At 43.5% G+C, this 19,001-nt stretch overlaps 1 protein-coding gene and 1 long non-coding RNA gene across 3 annotated transcripts in view; one reads left to right on the forward strand and one right to left on the reverse strand.

Moving 5' to 3' along the window:
* The window catches only part of DAP (death associated protein), a 37,263-nt gene extending 30,010 nt beyond the window's left edge, over positions 1-7,253 (reverse strand). Inside the window, exons 1-2 of the mRNA XM_081206712.1 lie at positions 7,047-7,253; positions 554-656 (exon numbers count right to left, since the gene is read on the reverse strand). Of these exons, the coding sequence (XP_081062838.1) occupies positions 554-656; positions 7,047-7,101 (158 nt within the window). The 5' untranslated portion in view covers positions 7,102-7,253. The remainder of the gene's footprint in view (positions 1-553; positions 657-7,046) is intronic.
* Positions 7,254-7,407: 154 nt separating this feature from the next.
* On the forward strand, positions 7,408-15,685 carry LOC308594003. 2 transcript variants are annotated; one of them, XR_014011209.1, is made up of 3 exons: positions 7,408-7,592; positions 11,346-11,498; positions 14,979-15,685. It is a non-coding gene; the product is annotated as an uncharacterized lncRNA (long non-coding RNA). The 2 variants fall into 2 exon arrangements; XR_014011210.1 differs by having other exon boundaries at positions 11,346-11,484.
* Positions 15,686-19,001: the final 3,316 nt, after the last annotated feature.

Consider the following 19,001-nt stretch of genomic DNA (forward strand, 5'->3'; position numbering starts at 1 on the left):
GGTGGCAGCCAAAACAGATTTTAAAAAGAAAAAGGCAAACACACACCCGCCCCCACCAAAGCAGGAATTCTATTTTTCCAACACTTTTCAGTTCTTACTGAATTCTCTACCTTGCATCCACCTTAGATGTCATTGAAAACTGTCATGCAATCACTTGGATTAGCATAAATAAATGTGGATTGTTGAGTGTGTGTTATTATATTTAGGGAGCCATGCTATGAAGAAGAATCTTGCATAAAGGGAGGCAGAGTAGGTTCAGCTAGCGTAAAGTTACACCAGATCCAGTCTAAGTCCCCAGCCCTACCCCCGCTCTGGTCCTGCTTCCAGATCACCCCTTTTGGGGTACTCACACCAGCCTCAGCTCAGCTAGCTGAGCAAGTTCCACGGCTGCATCTTTGGCTGAGACGGAGATCTGTTTCATTTTGGCAGATCTTGCCATAGGGCTGCCTCCGTGTTCACCCAAGCTGTCCAATTCCCCACAACTGTGCTTTGCTGGAAAAAGAGTAATCGCCTTGCTCATTTATAATAACACACATGATGGAAAGGCCTTCACCTGGTGCCAGGAGTTTCCCAGTCCTCCTGCTCCTTCTCTTTCTCCTCTTTGGTTTCTACGACATGTGGATGTTTCTGCACGATTCTCATTCCACCAGCTTTGACTGCAACAAAAATAAAGGGGCCTGTCAGATACGCTGCATGATGGCAGGCAAACACATTAAAGCCACATGAAACATTAGAAATTAGTACTGCATCATCAGAATTCGCCCATGAGCATTTCTGATGGTCCAAATGGACCGGATATTGTGATGACCACTATACAAACGCTGTTTTTTGTTCTACATAATTGTGAGAATGAAACACAGAAGTGATACAACATTATTTTCACCGTACTGCCTGAGAGGAATAGAAAATAAAAACAGCAGTGATTTTCATTTCCTATAACTCATATTCCAATAGCAGGAGCTTCGAGCTAACTGCTCCTTATAGGTAACTTCAATCTCCCCCAACCTTTTAGTTGCACGGCTGAGGCCAGTACCAAGCCTGCTATAAAGACCACCAAAACCAAAGGCTTTCATTTACAGCCATGCTATTATCTCACTTCATTTCTGCAGTTTCCGAAAACTGAATTTAGACTTTTAAGCCACACTCAGCTTCACTCCTACTGAGTCAAACTGCTACAATGCATTTAACAGATGAGTACGGCGGCACAAACCAGTTTAGGGAAAATCAAATTATTAACGTTGTTTTCGCAAGGACAGTGCATCCAAAACAAATCAAGGCACTTGAAAGTGCTTGTTGGAAACAAAGCCTGTGAACTGTATTTTGGCTGCCGATAATGTTGTCAGGATTTGGGATGAAAAACTCCCAATATTTTAACTCCAGTGATTAATTTCCCAGGGATTGTGGGGGTACAATCCAATCACTTGCAGTTGGTGGCAGTGCGGGATGTGGGATAAATTAAAGGTAAAGGGACCCCTGGACAGTTAATAATAATAATAATAATAATAATAATAATAATAATAATAATAATAATAATAATTTATTATTTGTACCCCGCCCATCTGGCTAGGTTTCCCCAGCCACTCTGGGCGGCTTCCATAGAAACCAAAATACAGTAAAATATCACAGATTAAAAACTTCCCTGAACAGGGCTGCCTTAAGATGTCTTCTAAATGTCAGGTAGTTATTTATCGCTTTGACATCTGATGGGAGGGCATTCCACAGGGCGGGTGCCACTACCGAGAAGGCCCTCTGCCTGGTTCCCTGTAGCTTTGCTTCTCGCACTGAGGGAACCGCCAGAAGGCCCTCGGCGCTGGACCTCAGCGTCCGGGCAGAATGATGGGGGTGGAGACGCTCCTTCAGGTATACTGGGCCAAGGCTGTTTAGGGCTTTAAAGGTCAACACCAACACTTTGAATTGCGCTCGGAAACGTACTGGGAGCCAGTGTAGGTCTTTCAAGACCGGTGTTATATGGTCTTGGCGGCTGCCCCCAGTCACCAGTCTAGCTGCCGCATTCTGGATTAGTTGTAGTTTCCGAGTCACCTTCAAAGGTAGCCCCACGTAGAGCGCATTGCAGTAGTCTAAGCGGGAGATAACCAGAGAATGCACCACTCTGGCGAGACAGTCCGCGGGCAGGTAGGGTCTCAGCCTGCGTACCAGGTGGAGTTGGTAGACAGCTGCCCTGGATACAGAATTGACCTGTGCCTCCATGGACAGCTGTGAGTCCAAAATGACTCCCAGGCTGCGCACCTGGTCCTTCAGGGGCACAGTTGCCCTATTCAGGACCAGGGAGTCCTCCACACCAGCCCGCCCCCTGTCCCCCAAAAACAGTACTTCTGTCTTGTCAGGATTCAACTTCAATCCATTAGCCGCCATCCATCCTCCAACCGCCTCCAGGCACTCACACAGGACCTTCACCGCCTTCACTGGTTCTGATTTGAAAGAGAGGTAGAGCTGGGTATCAGTCCAGTCGCGGACGACTCTGGGGTTGCAGTGCTCATATCGCTTTACTGGCTGAGGGAGCCGGCGTACAACTTCCGGGTCATGTGGCCAGCATGACTAAGCCACTTCTGGCGAACCAGAGCAGCACATGGAAATGCCGTTTACCTTCCGGCCGGAGCGGTACTTATTTGTCTACTTGTACTTTGACGTGCTTTTGAACTGCTAGGTAGGCAGGAGCTGGGACCGAGCAACGGGAGCTCAACCCGTCATAGGGATTCGAACCGCCAACCTTCTGATCGGCAAGCCCTAGGCTCTGTGGTTTAACAGAGTAGTCAACACTAAACCACAATGCATGTACATAGCTGAAAAGCACTTGTGTGAATTACTACATTACACGGGACATTTTCCCGTTGGAAATCAGTGAGATATCCCTCAATATAGATCCCTAAACCCATTCATCATTCTGAATAACAATAGCATTTTCCCCAAAGATCCAGATTCCCTTCAACAACAATTCCCAGAACTACAGTATTTTTTTAAAGGGTGTATGTGTATTGTTTTGTAGATCATCCAGAAATGCACTTCCTATCGAAGTGCATTTAGTTCCAGCATCATCGAAACTTTGTGCAATAGCACAAAGTCAATACAGGTGTAGATTTGGACCTACCCATGACTAATAATAATAATAATAATAATAATAATAATAATAATAATAATAATAATAATATATTTATACCCTGCCCATCTGGCTGGGTTTCCCCAGCCACTCTGAGCGGCTTCCAACAAAATATTAGAAATACAATAAAACATCAAACATTAAAAACTTTCCTAAACAGGGCTGCCTTCAGACGTCTTCTAAAAGTCAGAAAGTTGTTTATTTCCTTGACATCTGATGAGAGGGCGTTCCACAGGGCAGGCGCCACTTGACCTAGACTTGGTCGAGCCGCTCTTAGCCCTGACTTCTCTCGACATTTAAATAATAGCGGCCTATTTCATAAGGTGGAGATCTATATATCCACCTGGTTTTCTAATATAGAACTTGTCTGTGTGAAGACTTCAAAATCTTCCATCTTCTTTTTGAAAGTGCTTAGCTGGAGCCCAATATTTTGTTTACTAGGCCTATAAAAACATCTCCATCTTTCGGACTGTACTGATGCCCATGAACTATCTTTAGGCTGATTGCCTACACCTTACATGTTTTTCTAAAGCAGAGGGACTTGTGCTTGTTCATCTATGGGGACTTGTGATTGTAATAAGTGCCTATTAACACAACACATTAATGGGCCCCTCTTCCTCTCTAGGGATGATTGGTAATTTCTGTCCAGGCTACTTCTCTTGTTGTTTTCCTCTCTGCACATGAACACCGCAATCCATTGCACAATTATGAGCACTCAAATCTCACTGAAACCCCTGGAGCTTGAGTCCACATAACAATGTGCTAGATTGAGCCTAAAAACACTGTGCAGGATTGCCAGAAGCAGGGGAAAGCCAAGAAAACACTTTGGGGCAGTTTTGGAGAAAGTGAAGAAGTGGGAAAAGCAGTATGCTCACAGCTGATTAACTAGGGGCCATCCATTTTCAGAGACAATTTCTGAACAATTAATTGCAAATCAAGTTTTTCCCCTCCCATTCCTAAAGATGAAAATCTGAACTAGAACTTTAGCACCTCTCAGGTGGGCGCCATTGCCATTAAAAGAGAACAAGGGAGGCGTTCATGGTGAGTTCGGCACCCTTCCCTCCAAGAAAAATAGCACTGATCAGAGTTGTAAGTTGATGTGCAAAGCCCTGCGGGGGGGGGGGGATAGGCGGGGGCAAAGTAGTGCCACACACTGATTTTTCAACATTTCGCTCCAGTGTAATTTAGCCAGTGTTCCTGAAAAGCAACATGGCGGGGGCAAGGGGAAGGGAAATTGGCTGGATCCTAAGCTTGTTCAACACAGTCATATGACCTGGCAACCCAGCGTAAGTTAAGTTAGCAAGAAGGGTGGTGTAACTCAAACACTACTTGAAAGGCTTGTTTTTCCTAGGCTTAGGCCAGTTCAACCACCAGTAGCCTTGCAGCTGAATGGAGTCTGGCTCTAGTATAACTTTGTGCTGGCTTAATTTGCACCGGCTTGCTTTATGCCAGTTTCTTGGGCATAGAATTGCTCTCTTAATGTACGGTTCAGCTCCTCAACACCACCAACACTTATCAGCTGTTTACCTAAGCAACAGCTGGTCCTCTCTCAAACTACAGAGCTCAAGTCAAACATGCCCCTTCTACAGCTTGCAATAATTTTTACTTTTCCTTCTTCATTGCCTTCAGTTTACACGGTTCTTTATATATAGTAGAAAGGGGTGGGGGGGAATACTTAGTAAACAATTAGAAAAATAAAAGTATTCTTCACTTCCAGAAAATTAAAAAGGACTTTAAGGAGAAATGTCCTGGATCATTGGTTCCAATTGGGGGTCTGTGGACCCCAGGAGATCTGTGGCACCATTCACGTAACAAAAACTACCATAGGGATAGGGGAAAATTCAAAAGTAGGGAGTCCAAGGCTTGGTTTTTGACAAACAGGGGGTCTGCAGTATTTAGTTAACTGGGAACAACTGTTCTAGATCTCTCGCCTTCCTCTTATAATAATGAAATTTCTTTAAACTATTTCCCTTACTTTCAGCATAGGACTGTCAAGATTAAGGCATCATGAAACAGTGGGGTCATACAGGTCAAGAACAGACTGGGAAGGTTAAAGGTTGAAGTAAGAGAAGTACTGTCTGCAAGTGAGCAATATAATCCAGGAAGATGAAAGGGAAGTTAAATGAAGAGACACTAAAAAATGCAGTTCTTGTTTTTCCTTTGGTGATTTCTGAAATCCACAGGGTTTACAAGCACAGCAGCTTCAAGACAGCTCCATGTTCAGAATACTGTATTGCACAATATTTGGGAAGTTGCTTAGACTTTGCTCTGAACAACAAATGTTGAAGTTAGACAAATGAATAAATCAGCATGTGGACACAAAGCCTCAGGGTGGAGGGGAATGTTTTTAATTTTTTTCTACTGAAATTTTTGCTTCAGGAGTTTTTATTTTATTTCTGAAAGTCCAACAATAATTTATGAAAAGCACGGCAGAAATTAAATCAGTAGCAAGAATTTTCTGCGCTTTCATGGAAAGATTAACACAAAATAAGAAACTTGCTTACTTTTTAAACATTTTGTTTTAACCTCTACATTTAGGACATGGAAATTCTTTGGACAGTCACTTTGGAGATTTTTTTAATCAGTTATTTAATGAAGTTTTATTCTTTTTTATACTGTTCTATTTAACAGTAGCTTCAAATATTGCTATTGCACAGGATGTAACTAAAGTGTGTCTAGGGCAGCAGCCAACCTGAGAATAGTAAGGTAAAGGGACTCCTGACCATTAGGTCCAGTCGTGACCGACTCTGGGGTTGCGGCGCTCATCTCGCTTTATTGGCCGAGGGAGCCGGTGTACAGCTTCCGGGCCATGTGGCCAGCATGACTAAGCCGCTTCTGGCAAACCAGAGCAGCGCACGGAAACACTGTTTACCTTCCCGCCGGAGCGGTACCTATTTATCTACTTGCACTTGACGCACTTTCAAACTGCTAGGTTGGCAGGAGCAGGGACCAAGCAACGGGAGCTCACCCCGTCGCGGGGATTCGAACCGCCGACCTTCTGATCGGCAAGTCCTAGGCTCTGTGGTTTAACCCACAGCGCCACCTGCGTCCCTTTAACCTGAGAATAAGTGCTATTAAACTCACTGAAAAAAGCTTATACGATCTGGCTGCAATAGTACACAGTAACTCTGTATTGTATTATGGCATCCACACACACTTTGCAATGTTCCTTTGTGCTACGGTGTCTATAAGCTGGACTCCTATGAGAATCCACTCGGTGACCTCCAAGTGGCTTTTCACAAGACACTTGAGGGATCTGTTTTCTTGCATACGTTGGCATGGCGTCCTCAAGTGGAAAGGGGGGAGTGGACAAAGCCCTACTTTGCAGAAGTTTCAATACGCATAGGCCATACTGTACAAAACTTTTGTTGCTTTAAGAAGAGGCGGAAGGAAGCACGTATTAACAGTGCAGCACCTTCCGTGCACCCCGATCCTCAGCATGTTGACTAGATAGCAACGTTGCAATCCTGCTTACCCGGAAGAAAGCCCCGCAGCTTCAACGGGGCTCACTTTTTGTAAGCACACTTTGGGCTGCAGCCGCCCACGTCACCTCAATGAAGCTGGGCTTCCTTCTTGCGCTCACAACAACAACAACAACCCCAACTCTGCTCCACGGGGCTTGCTCCCGAGTAAACGTGCACAGGATTTGCAGCTTTACAAAGAATCGGGCACCCGCCTCCTTCCCTGATGCGCGCAATGACCCGCGCACACAAAACATGTCCACAACCCGGCCCACTCTCCGTTTAGGACGACATGCAAATACTGTGTATATGTGTGGAGGGGGTATTTTTAATTTTAAAAAACTTACCAGCTTCCCCCTCCTCCCCTAATCACCCCTCCCAACAACAAACTCCCGTTTGGCCAAGCCAAGATCTGGAGAGGTGGAAAGAGAGAAGGAAAGAGAGAGAGATCGGGGAGAGGTCAGCAGTACCAGCAGGAGGGTGTCCAGCCCGGGTCTCTGTTTTGACTTTAGGCGGCGAAGACATGCTCGCTCGGAAGCTGCTGCTGCTTGCTGCAAATCAAGAGTCAGCCCCAAAAAGCTCAAGCGCAAAGCGGCTCCTCCAGCAGCGTCCTCAGTTGCCAACGTGGCCTCTGGCTGCGCACGGATCTGTCGTCAGAGCGCGCGGCGAAGCGGGAGGAGGAGAGAGAAAGGGACGCGCGGAAAGAGGAGGACGGCTGCTCCTTCCTCTTCCTGCGAGCAAGGAAGGCGAGAGAGGCGCGGGCGGACGGCTGCCTCCTCCACTCTCTCTCTCTCCACCCCCTGTTTTTTGGCTAGGGGACCTATTGCTTTGTGTTTGTTTAGTCAGCTCACGCAATTTATACATTGCAAAAAAGAAGAAGTAGAGAGGTTTGCAAAAAGGGGGAAATCTAGGGTGGAATTGCAACATAGAATTGTAGGGTTGTTGGAAAGGGAGCCTCGCCCCGAGGACATCTAGCCGAACCCCCTGCAATGCAAAAAGTTAAAATGCTAAACCAGGTTAGAAATTATGTGTCCCATCTGTCTCCAGAGCCTATGGAGGAGTTGCACCTTCAGGGGCTTAAGTTGGAAAGTTGCAGCTCCCCCCCCCCCCCCGGCTGTAGAGAAATCCAATATGGGAGATGTTAAGTTGTGGCGAACATATTAGACGACACTCTTTATTTGTAAGCTGGAACAGAACTGAACTGAGGAGCTCAGTCAGCCTGCTTATATAGAGCTCCACTAGAATGCAACAGTAACCATTTTCTGTAACTAGCCAATCACTGAATGTCACTTTCAATCCTTCATTTGCATACAAACTATCCAATCACTGAACATCACTTTCGATCCTTCATTTGCATAACTACAGTATCCCCCTGCTGGCCCAAGGTGAGAACTTCAGTACATAACAGGAGAGACATGGTTTGTTAAAGCTGGGGCAGATGAAGGTGTTTGGTTGTGCCCATGCAGGTGTGTAATTTCATCTGCACTCCTCCTAGTGGACATTCCTGCTCTGGTCTCTGCTGTGGATACACAACCTGACTGATGGTTTCCATGTGCTGTACAGTGGTGCCTCGCAAGACGAAAATAATCCGTTCCGCAAGTCTCTTCGTCTAGCGGTTTTTTCGTCTTGCGAAGCAACCCTATTAGCGGCTTAGTGGATTAGCGGTTTAGCGGCTATTAAAGGCTTAGCGGCTAAAAGGCTATTAGCGGCTTAGAAAAAGGGGAAAAAAGCGGGGGGGAAACGCAAGACTCGCAAGATGTTTTCGTCTTGCAAAGCAAGCCCATAGGGAAATTCGTCTTGCGAAGCGCATCAAAAAACAGAAAACCCTTTCGTCTAGCGGGTTTTTCGTCTTGCGAGGCATTCGTCTTGCGGGGCACCACTGTATTTGTTGGTTGTATCTTTAGCCCAATTACTGCTATCGAAAAAACAGACCGAGTTTCTGGTAGCAAACTCAAGGCACTTTGCAACTAGGGCTCCTTGGTGACAGGAGTTTACTATCTGCAAAAACAAAAAACACCTAGCAAAACCTCACCACCAGCCTTTTTAGCACCTTTCGCAACGGTTCAGTGCTTTTGCTGGAATCCGGAAGTCAGTTCTGTCCCTAGGCGGGGGGGGGGGGGACAGGGGACAGATAGTCGTAACCAATGCCTAAACAACCACTCACATTATGTATTTTAATAAAGTTGTGGCCAAAATTATGCCAAAAACCTTAAACAAAAATTCTATGTGAATTGTGATTTATTTAGGGGGTGGCTTGGGGACCTCGACAAGGGACATGGGTGGCGCTGTGGGTTAAACCACAGAGCCTAGGACTTGCCGATCAGAAGGTCAGCGGTTCGAATCCCTGCGATGGGGTGAGCTCCCATTGCTTGGTCCCAGCTCCTGCCAACCTAGCAGTTCGAAAGCACGTCAAAGTACAAGTAGATAAATAGGTACCGCTCCTGCAGGAAGGTAAACGGCGTTTCCATGTGCTGCTCTGGTTCGCCAGAAGCAGCTTCGTCATACTGGCCACATGACCCGGAAGCTGTACGCCGGCTCCCTCGGCCAATAAAGCAAGATGAGCGCCGCAACCCCAGAGTCGGCCAGGGGTCCCTTTACCTTTACTGGAGACCTCGACACGCAAAGAAACGTTTCACAAGTCAGCCAGGCAAGCAAGAATTTAGGTCTGGCCAAGAGAGGAAGGTTGGGATGGGTGTAATTTCCAGAGGCCAAATGCAGCTGTCTACACCTAAGATTTTGCACCTCTGTTACTGACAGATACTTCACTAAGTAGTTTTGGTTGCTTACAGAGTATGGTATTTCTGATCTCTTTTCTTTCTGTGATCTTTGGATGAAGAGTGTCACACGAATGCAGTTAAACAAACAAACAAACAAACAAACAAACAAACTGTACGCTGTAGGTCACTGGCCATACAGCTTGTCTACGTAGGGCTCAGGCTGGAGCTATATCATAAATATCTGTGTAGCTCTGGGGAGGAAAGCATCTTGGGAAGGGCTGAATTAGAGCAGCCAGATTATTGGGCTGAAAAGTGTTAAACAATCCTTTCTCTGAAGGGGCCCTGCGTGTTAAATAAGGGTAAAGATACAATTGTAGGGTTGCTATACGCTCGGAATGCTATACCCACATTCATCAGCATCATCCAAATGTCTGGGAATATCTGGACGTATAGCAGGCAATTTTGCTGATGTTAAAATAGCTCGAAAACGGCATTTTTTGAACTTTGGGCAAAACAAAAGAAAGCTCAACAACTTTTCCATCTTGATTTTCACTGTTTGAAATATTGTATTTACTTTCTCTGTTCCGCTCTTCTTCTTAATTTTCTTCCCTTACTTATTCTTGCTTTTTCCTTTCTAGATTATTTTGGCTTTTATTGTATGTTGAAAACGTTTAATAAAGATTGATTATTATTTTAAAAAACCCAACCCTTTCTCTTTCCCCACCCTCAGTCCTCTGCTCATCCTGAACCCCCCCAGAAAACTAATTTTAAACATGAGAAAATGTGGTGAAGATCAGGAATTGCAGAATTAGAAAAATAGAAAAAATATGGCTGATTTATAACTGTATGAGTGTGATACAGCACATTGCCTCAAAAACTGCATCTGAAGGCTCAACAAAAGGAGCTGGTGCTATATTGAGCTTTCCATATTCCCAGTCCCTGTTGGAGGCTTTGATTCCCTGTTTATCTATCTTAGATGTAGTCTGCTGGGTACTTGCTGTTGCATGAGTTTTACCTTCAGGTCTTTGGTAGATGATTTAAGATTTCTGTTAACTTTGTTCCATACTTTATCAATCACAAGGTTCAGGGCTTTTGCCTCGTGCATTTTTCTCCCAAAGAATACGAACCGGTAGTAGGCTATAAATAATGCATTGTGAAGGCCTTGCATTCTGTCTCCGCTAAGTCTGTGTGTAATATAACCTCATCTTTTTCATGTAGGGAGCTTGGTGAAGTATATAGATGGCTAGGCTGCAGCAGGAAGTATTAAAATGGGCTGCGTTTATTTTATTCGGGGAGATAGAAATGTATTTTTTGACTCGTTTTTAAGTACCAGATAATCTCTAATTATGACTGCTGTATTCTTAATCACCAGAAGTCTGTTTTTTTCAGAATTGATAACCACTTCTTTTCCTGGGCACTCCCTACTTTGACAATAAAGACAATTAATGCTGTTGGATTGGCAATTCATCATAGTTAAACACCTTGTGGGAGGCACATTCTTCTTCCAAATTAATGCACTCCCCCCCATTACTTTATAATTGGAACGCTTTCCAATTTTACTGGGGATGAAAGGGGGAAAAATGTAAGGAGTAAATCATGGGTTAAAGGTAAAAAGACCAGAAAAGTTGACACCAACCAATAGAAACAAGCTATCAAATGTTTATGGGATATTATTTAATACTCAGGTAGAAGAATATAAAACCTTTATCAAGAAATGGTAGAGAAACTATAAAGAAAAGTGCTTTTAGATGTACAGTGGTGCTTGTGGGCCTGCAAAATGAATAAAATTGGTGAAAAGGAGATTGAATGTACTAAATTTGTACAAAACCAAAAAGAGGCCCCGTGACAAGAACGTGTCTTCCAAGGAGATGGAATATTTGTAAATAACGAAGAGATTTTGCAGACATGCACACATGTTGGAAGTATGGGAAGGCAATTAAATATTGGCGGATGGTAGTGAATATTAGTTTTTTCAGTTTCATATTGTATTAGACTTTGAAATGTTTATTACATTTTGTCAAATATCATGTTTCTTATTTTTATATCTTGCAGTGGTTAAAAGTGTGTTTTCTAAAACAGAAGAAAAGCAGTTGAAGACCGATAAAGCTAATAAGAAACATTTGGGAATTTGATGGCATTTCTGAGGAATCCACAATAAAGTGGCCCTGAGGAGAAGGAATCTAGTGATTTGGTATGGAAAACAAGGTAAGAAAGGGGCAGAGGGCAAACTTGACATTGCGAATCACGTAAAGGTTGAGATGGAATAATGGCTTTTTTAAAAATCATTTTTATTTGATTTTACAGATAGAAATTTATAACAATACCAAATACATATCCATGTATAGAAAATTCTCTGAATCTCAAGACTTCCCCTCCATGGCTCTTATTGCCAACATTTTCACCTCATATTATTCCATACTCTATATTTTATATCCATCCATGTTATCCATAATCTTTGATACATTGAAATGACATTGAAATCCTGCTAATGTTTTCATCTGCTTACAGCGGTCAAAATAATGGCATTTTGTATCCAACAGTTGGAAAGGTATATGGAAGAAATATAATTCCACGTGTTTAGATATTATTCTGAATAGACCCACTGAAATCAATGGAGTTGTCAATGCAGACTTTCAGCTCCCATTCATTTCAGTGGGTCTGCTCTGAGCATGATTTAGTCAGGTAGAATCTTATATATACTATACAGCAGATGTATATTGTGTAGTTTTTCATAATATAGATCTCAGCTTGTAAGCAGGTTGATCTCAATTGGCCCTTCCAGGGGTTCCCCACCCGCTCCCCCTTTTTTGTTGTTGTTTTTTTTAAAAAAATCGTCGATCCACATAAATCTGTAACTGTAAGTGAAATTAGCATGAGATGCAATCTACCTGTATAATATTTTAAAAATGAGACGGAGTTGGAATCCTTTCAAGATGAAGTGAAACTGATAACATAACACTTAGAGTTAAGTTTATAGTCTGCAAAAAAGAGAAAGAAATATAACACTAACATTTGGGTATTCTGATAATAGCAATCATGAGAAGAAGAAAAACACTTCCCCAGTATTTTTGGTGGCAGTGCATGCAGTCACATTGAAATCAATGCGTTAAATGTGCTTATAGCTGGGCTTCAGATTACATTCTGTTTTTAACACAGAAAGGAACTCAGGAACCAGAGTTCTTGAGTTAAACAACACAATGTAGATTTTCAGGGTTTGTTTTTTTTACATCAAATTTGGTTGTGATTTCTGTATTTAGTAATGTGTCTCTTTATTGCCTTCCTTAAACAATGCTTTTTATATAGGTAAAGGTAAAGGGACCCCTGGCCATTAGGTCCAGTCGTGGCCGACTCTGGGGTTGCGGCGCTCATCTTGCTTTATTGGCCGAGGGAGCCGGCATACAGCTTCCGGGTCATGTGGCCAGCATGACTAAGCCGTTTCTGGTGAACCAGAGCAGCGCACAGAAATGCCGTTTACCTTGCTGCCAGAGCGGTACCTATTTATCTACTTGCACTTTGAAGTGCTTTCGAACTGCTAGGTTGGCAGGAGCAGGGACCGAGCAACAGGAGCTCACCCCGTCACGGGGATTCGAACCATCAACCTTCTAATTGGCAAGCCCTAGGCTCTGTGGTTTAACCCACAGCGCCACCTGTGTCCTAAATAAAAATCTTTATTGTGGTTGCTAGCAACATGGTCCTATGCATGTTTATTCAGAACTGAATCTAATTGTATTTGTTGGGTCCTGCCATACTACAAATAATCAGAATCCTACCATTTATCAATTTTTGCGGTTTAGGGGGGGCACCCCCTCAAATCTATAACCAGTGCTTTTTCTGGGAGTACTCAAGAGTACCGGCACCTTTTTTTTTTATAGAAGAAAAGCACTGTATAACAATATATTTTTTGTGTCTTGCGGCAAAGCTAGGGCTAATCTAAAAGTGGATTAATGCTTTAGTCTGCAATCCCATCTCCAATTCCCTGTGGTAAGGGGAACATCCTTTTGAGTAGACATGTATAAGAATGTGGCACTGCCTGTATTGTTTTTGGCTGAACGTAACAGGATTTTATGTTTCTAAGGTTATGTATTGTAAACCTTGAGAAGGGGTGCCCCATACACTTTCAAACAGCCGACTACTTTTCAAGTCAATCATCTCCTCCATATTCCACTTCTCCCAGCGGAGGCTGTTAGGATTCCTTATGTGGGTGGCTAAGGTGTAAGGAAAGTTGTTTTTCTTGGACATAATGCAGCTTCCTGTAGCGAGACATGAAATATTCTGACAGCACTGGGCTGGGCCAAGAGTCTAAATGGGATAACATATGCTAGCTGACTAAAGAGACCTATAAAAAAATAATAAAAGCTTTTGTTTTGTTGCTGGTTTCGACAAGGAAAGCTGCCAAGCATAGCATGTTGTAGAACCCCTGGGGCGGTTTCCCATGTTAGCAGCTTCTATTGTATGCATATGGTGATAAGAATCAGCCTGCCCTTTTCAAGGTTTTTTCTCCTACGTACTGAGGCCATCTGAGATTAATACTGCTAGATATATTCAATATTGGTTTACTGGAATCCACGAGGATTTGGCCTGCTTTCCTACACATGTAGGGTTTACATGGCACAAAGATTAAAGCAATCTCCTGCTGCAAAGATTCCCATCCCCTCAATAATAATAAAAAAGGAAAAGCTGCTGGCAATCTTATTATACCTGTTGTTGATAATGCATATACAGTGGTACCTTGTGTTACATACGCTTCAGGTTACATACGCTTCAGGTTACAGGTTACCCAGGGTTAAGAACTTTGCTTCAGGATAAGAACAGAAATCGTTCAGCGGCAGCAGGAGGCCCCATTAGCTAAAGTGGTGCTTCAGGTTAAGAACAGTTTCATGTTAAGAACAGACCTCCAGAACGAATTAAGTTCTTAACCCGAGGTACCACTGTATGCAGACAGATATGATAGCTATCTTTCCATATCATGAGACCCAGCATAAGATCTTTGTTTGGACAAGCATACCTGTATTGCTAGGGAGCAAGTGACGCTGTGGTCTAAACCACTGAGCCTCTTGGGCTTGCCAATCAGAAGGTTGCGGTTCGAATCCCTGCAACAGGGCGAGCTCCTGTTGCTCTGTCCCAGCTTCTGCCAACCTAGCAGTTCAAAAGCATACCAATGCAAGTAGATAAATAGGTACCGCTGCAGCGGGAAGGTAAACGGCGTTTCCATGTGCTCTGGTTTCCTTCACAGTGTCCCGTTGCACCAGAAGCGGTTTAGTCATGCTGGCCACATGACCCGGAAAGCTACGTGTGAACAAACGCCGGCTCCCTCGACCTGAAAAGCGTGATGGGTGCTGCAATCCCATAGGTGCCTTTGACTGGACTTAACTGTCCAGGGGCCATTACCTTTTACATGTATTGCTACTTATTTTATATTGCTGAAGCATCATTATTGCCTCCTCCTTTTAAATATATTACCTACACTTGATCCCCAAGATAAAGTATATCATGGGTAGCTGAATATAGTTTTATATAACTCTCAATTCGCCATGAAATGTTAAGATTTGTATTATATGCCCTGGGGTCTCCAATCCAGTTCAGCCAATGGCAGATTCACACCTTATCATTTCTGTACGCTATTCTACTTACTGTGTTTGTGTTGACTGGTAACTGGATTTATAAACTGACTCCATTTTGTTTCAGGTGTTGGGAAATCAAAGAATTGTAGAGTTGGAGGGGATCCTGAGAGACATCTAGTCCAACCCCCCTGCAATGTAGGAATCCTGCCCACAGCCATCCATGGGTGGGCTCGAACCCCAAACCTTCTTGTTAACAGCAGACACACCGACCCATTGTATCACAGAAGGGCAAGCTCTCTGTGTGGTCCTATATCTGTGATAACATTCAGTTTATCTTTCCATATCGCAGTCATGAACATGCATGCGTCAAATGAATCTAAAGTTGCTCTGATAAGCGAAAATTCTTAGAATAAAACCCTATAAAAATCTGCTTGATTTACTTTTGAAACGGGCTGAAGTGCAGGAACTCCTCTTGACCTGTGAATCAGGCTGAGTATTGAAAAGCATAATATTCTGGGGGGGGGGGGAAGTGAGAATCCATGGATACACAACACCTTAGTGGTACTTGTAGGAGATCATTATGTGGCTGACTGCAAGCTAATTGCATTTGTTCAGTGACTGAGAAAATGGGATACAGATGGGAAGTGAGCGGTAGGAAACACCCTACTGTTGGAGAGCAAAATAAAGCAACTGCTACAGGGTATTGCACGTTGTTGTGAAGGAAAAAAAGGTTGAAATTGCCTACCCCACGCATGCGCTTTTTCTGCTTAAATAGCTCTTTTAATTAATTTTTAGCAATGTGTGGTTGTCACAAAACAAGCATAGTAATGGCTGAGGTTAGCTAATAACGTACACTTCTTCAGTGGGAGTGTAGCTGAAGTGATTGACAGCATTTCCTGCGAAGCAGTGCGATAAATATCAGTCAGTGAAAGCTGCTTTGAATTCACAAATACAAATAATCATATGAAGATGATGGCAACTCCTTTTTAAATTTTTTATTTCCAGAAAAATACATGGAGCGCATAAACTGTCACAGAGCGAGCCAGCCAGTGGTACAGCCTTTGCTTTGCTGATAGCCAATCTTGATGGGTCATGGCACTGCTTTTGTTTCTTAATGGCTTATTTCAAGGCGACTCTCTGGTTAGGAGAAACCAGTTTAGCCTGCATTTCTACACTGGTAAATTCAATGTCTGGCACCTTCTCTAAATCAAGGAAATATGAGTGCCTTGCCCCCACAAACTCTGGCACCCAAAACATGTAACAATACTTGGCTGCAGTCTTCACACCAGTTACTGCCATTTAGTCTTAGACATCCTCTAGACATCATGCCAACCTAGCAGTTCGAAAGCATGTCAAAGTGCAAGTAGATAAATAGGTACCACTCCGGCGGGAAGGTAAACAGTGTTTCCATGCACTGCTCTTGTTAGCCAGAAGCGGCTTAGTCATGCTGGCCGCATGACCCAGAAGCTGCACGCCAGCTCCCTTGGCCAATAAAGCGAGATGAGGGCCGCAACCCCAGAGTCGGTCACGACTGGACCTAATGATCAGAGGTCCCTTTACCTTTATCCTCTAGAAAGCTAGAGGATTGCTGAAGGGAAAAAAGAAAACATAAAGGACTCCTGGACAATAAAGTCCAGTCAAAGGCGACTATGGTGTTGCGGTGCACATCTCGCTTTCAGGCCAAGAGAGCCGGTGTTTCTCCACAGAGCTTTCCAGGTCATTTGGAAACCAGAGCTCACAGAAAGGCTGTTTACCTTCCTGCCACAGTGGTAACTAGTTATCTACTTGTACTGGCGTGCTTTCAAACTCTACCTTTACCTTTAGTGAATCAAGCAGTGTGAAGACATCCATCTTATGGATGCCATCTTATTGGTAACGTTTATAATGCCACCCAATATCCCATTGAGCTTGATATTTGCTTCAAAAGCAGTATATTTTATGAACAAATAGCCGATGGGGCTGGCAAGCATGATTGGGGAAATTTCACAGAGAAAAGGTTTAACCTACTTCTTCCATTGTGTAACTACAGTGGTGCCCCGCAAGACGAATGCCTCGCAAGACGGAAAACTCGCTAGACGAAAGAGTTTTCCGTTTTGGAGGTGCTTCGCAAAACGAATTTCCTATGGGCTTGCTTCGCAAGACCATAATGTCTTGCGAGTTCCTGCTGGTTTTTTTCCCCTTTCCCCCCTTTTTCTAAGCCACTAAGCCGCTTATCAGCTGATCCGATCAGCAGATAAGCCGCTAATAGCCGCTAATAGCGTTAATCCGCTAATCCTTCAATGGGCTTGCTTCGCAAGACGAAAAAACCGCTAGACGAAGAGAATCACAGAACGGATTCTTTTCGTCTTGTGAGGCACCACTGTATTATATGGACAGCCACGATCCAATTCAGGGGAGACCACGGCTGCTTTTTGAAAGAAACATACAGAGATCCCGGATGCAGTCATTGAATTCTAATGTCTTGGCTAGGCTGGCCCCTAATTATTTCTTCTTTGCCAAGCTGACAGCATTTCCCAGATAGAGATGCATTGTGTAGCTTTGTAAAGGTGTGGGGGAATCATACCTACTAATGTATTGTAGCGAATAAAACCATAGGGGTTTCTGTTAGGAAAGGAGCTGAAAACCACTGTTGCAAACTTCTTGATATTTCTGAAGGCTGCAGCTATCTCATTCAGAAGACAGTTATTCTTAACCTCCTCCTTGGTACTTTGCTGCAATTTCTATGACTGCCAACCTCACTCTTACTGCTATGACATACCTTAAAGTGCTCTGGCCTGATGCAATTTCACATTCTAGCAAAGTCCCTGATCTCAGGGTCTCTACCCCCCCCCTTTCCCCATCTGCTCTGTTGTTTAGTGTACAGTAGATGGTATGCTTCTTATAGCTCTGTTAATTCTCCAATGACATTCTCCAAATCGCTGCCTTCCCATAATTTCCCTTCCCTCAGTCTCGACTTTCTCATATTAAGAATACTCCAAAAAAGGGGAGGGTAAGTGAAAATCTGGATTGAAGGGAGAAAGTGACCGAATCACAAGGGTGGGCAGAGGTAGGCCAAATGTCTGCTGAAACAGAGTCGTTATACAGCAGCAAAATGCCATTAGTGAGTGAGCTGGGCAGATCTCTTGGCACAGACGTCTTCACCCTGGGCACTGCCATGGGGAATGCAAAATGCACTCTTGACAGCAGAATGCTGAGAAGGCCCCGCCCTCCCCAACCTGAGCAGATGGACAGGTTGATGTTGGAGGAGATGGTCCTTCAGGTATCATCAGAACAAGCTACTTAGGGCTTTAAAGGTGATCACCTTTGAACTGATGACCTTGGAAGTCATGAAAGCGGATCCAGAAACGGAGTCAACATGCTCCATCAAACTGCTCTGGCCACAGCAAGCCTGACTGCAGCATTTTACAGCCATTATAGTTTCCAAACACTTTTCATATTTTTTAAAAAATATTTTTATTATTAAATTTTCAACAAATTTTAACATAATCACTACTGGTAAAAATAATAATCAAAAAATGAATTCTCAATTACCCTTCCCCCAACTTCCCTTCCCTTGTAGCATACATAAAAAAATTCTTCTTGTCTTTTGGCAAATCTTGACCTAAAATGCCTAATAAGAAAGCTTCTGGTCTTTTAACAAAGGTTATCTTAAACATTCTTTTCATTTCATTATAAGTCATCTCCCAGTATTTTTTAATTATTTTACAGTTCCACCACATGTGAAAAAATGTGCCTTCCCTTTCTTTACATTTCCAACACTTATTGGAGCTTGTTTCCGAACACTTTTCAAAAGTAGCGTTACACAGAGCACGTTGCATTAGAATCCACTCAGAATGTAGCTAAAGGCAAAGATGGGGAGCGTGCAGCCTTAATAATAATAATAATAATAAATTTTATTTATATCCCGCCCTCCCCAGCCGAAGCCGGGCTCAGGGCGGCTAACAACAATGAAATAATACAGCCTTCCAGATAATGCTGAACTGCAGTTTCCATAATCAACTCTAATCAACTCTAACCACTCTGGTGTTTAGGGCTGGTGGGAGTCCATCAATATTTAGATGGCTACTTGTACCTCTCTCCTGGTCTAAGGGGACCAGCTTGCACTCACTTTTTATTTAACCACTCCCCTGTTTTGCTTAGTTACATG

This window comes from Podarcis bocagei (assembly GCF_964188305.1).
Source record: "Podarcis bocagei genome assembly, chromosome: 8".
In the NCBI taxonomy this organism is placed as follows: domain Eukaryota; kingdom Metazoa; phylum Chordata; class Lepidosauria; order Squamata; family Lacertidae; genus Podarcis; species Podarcis bocagei.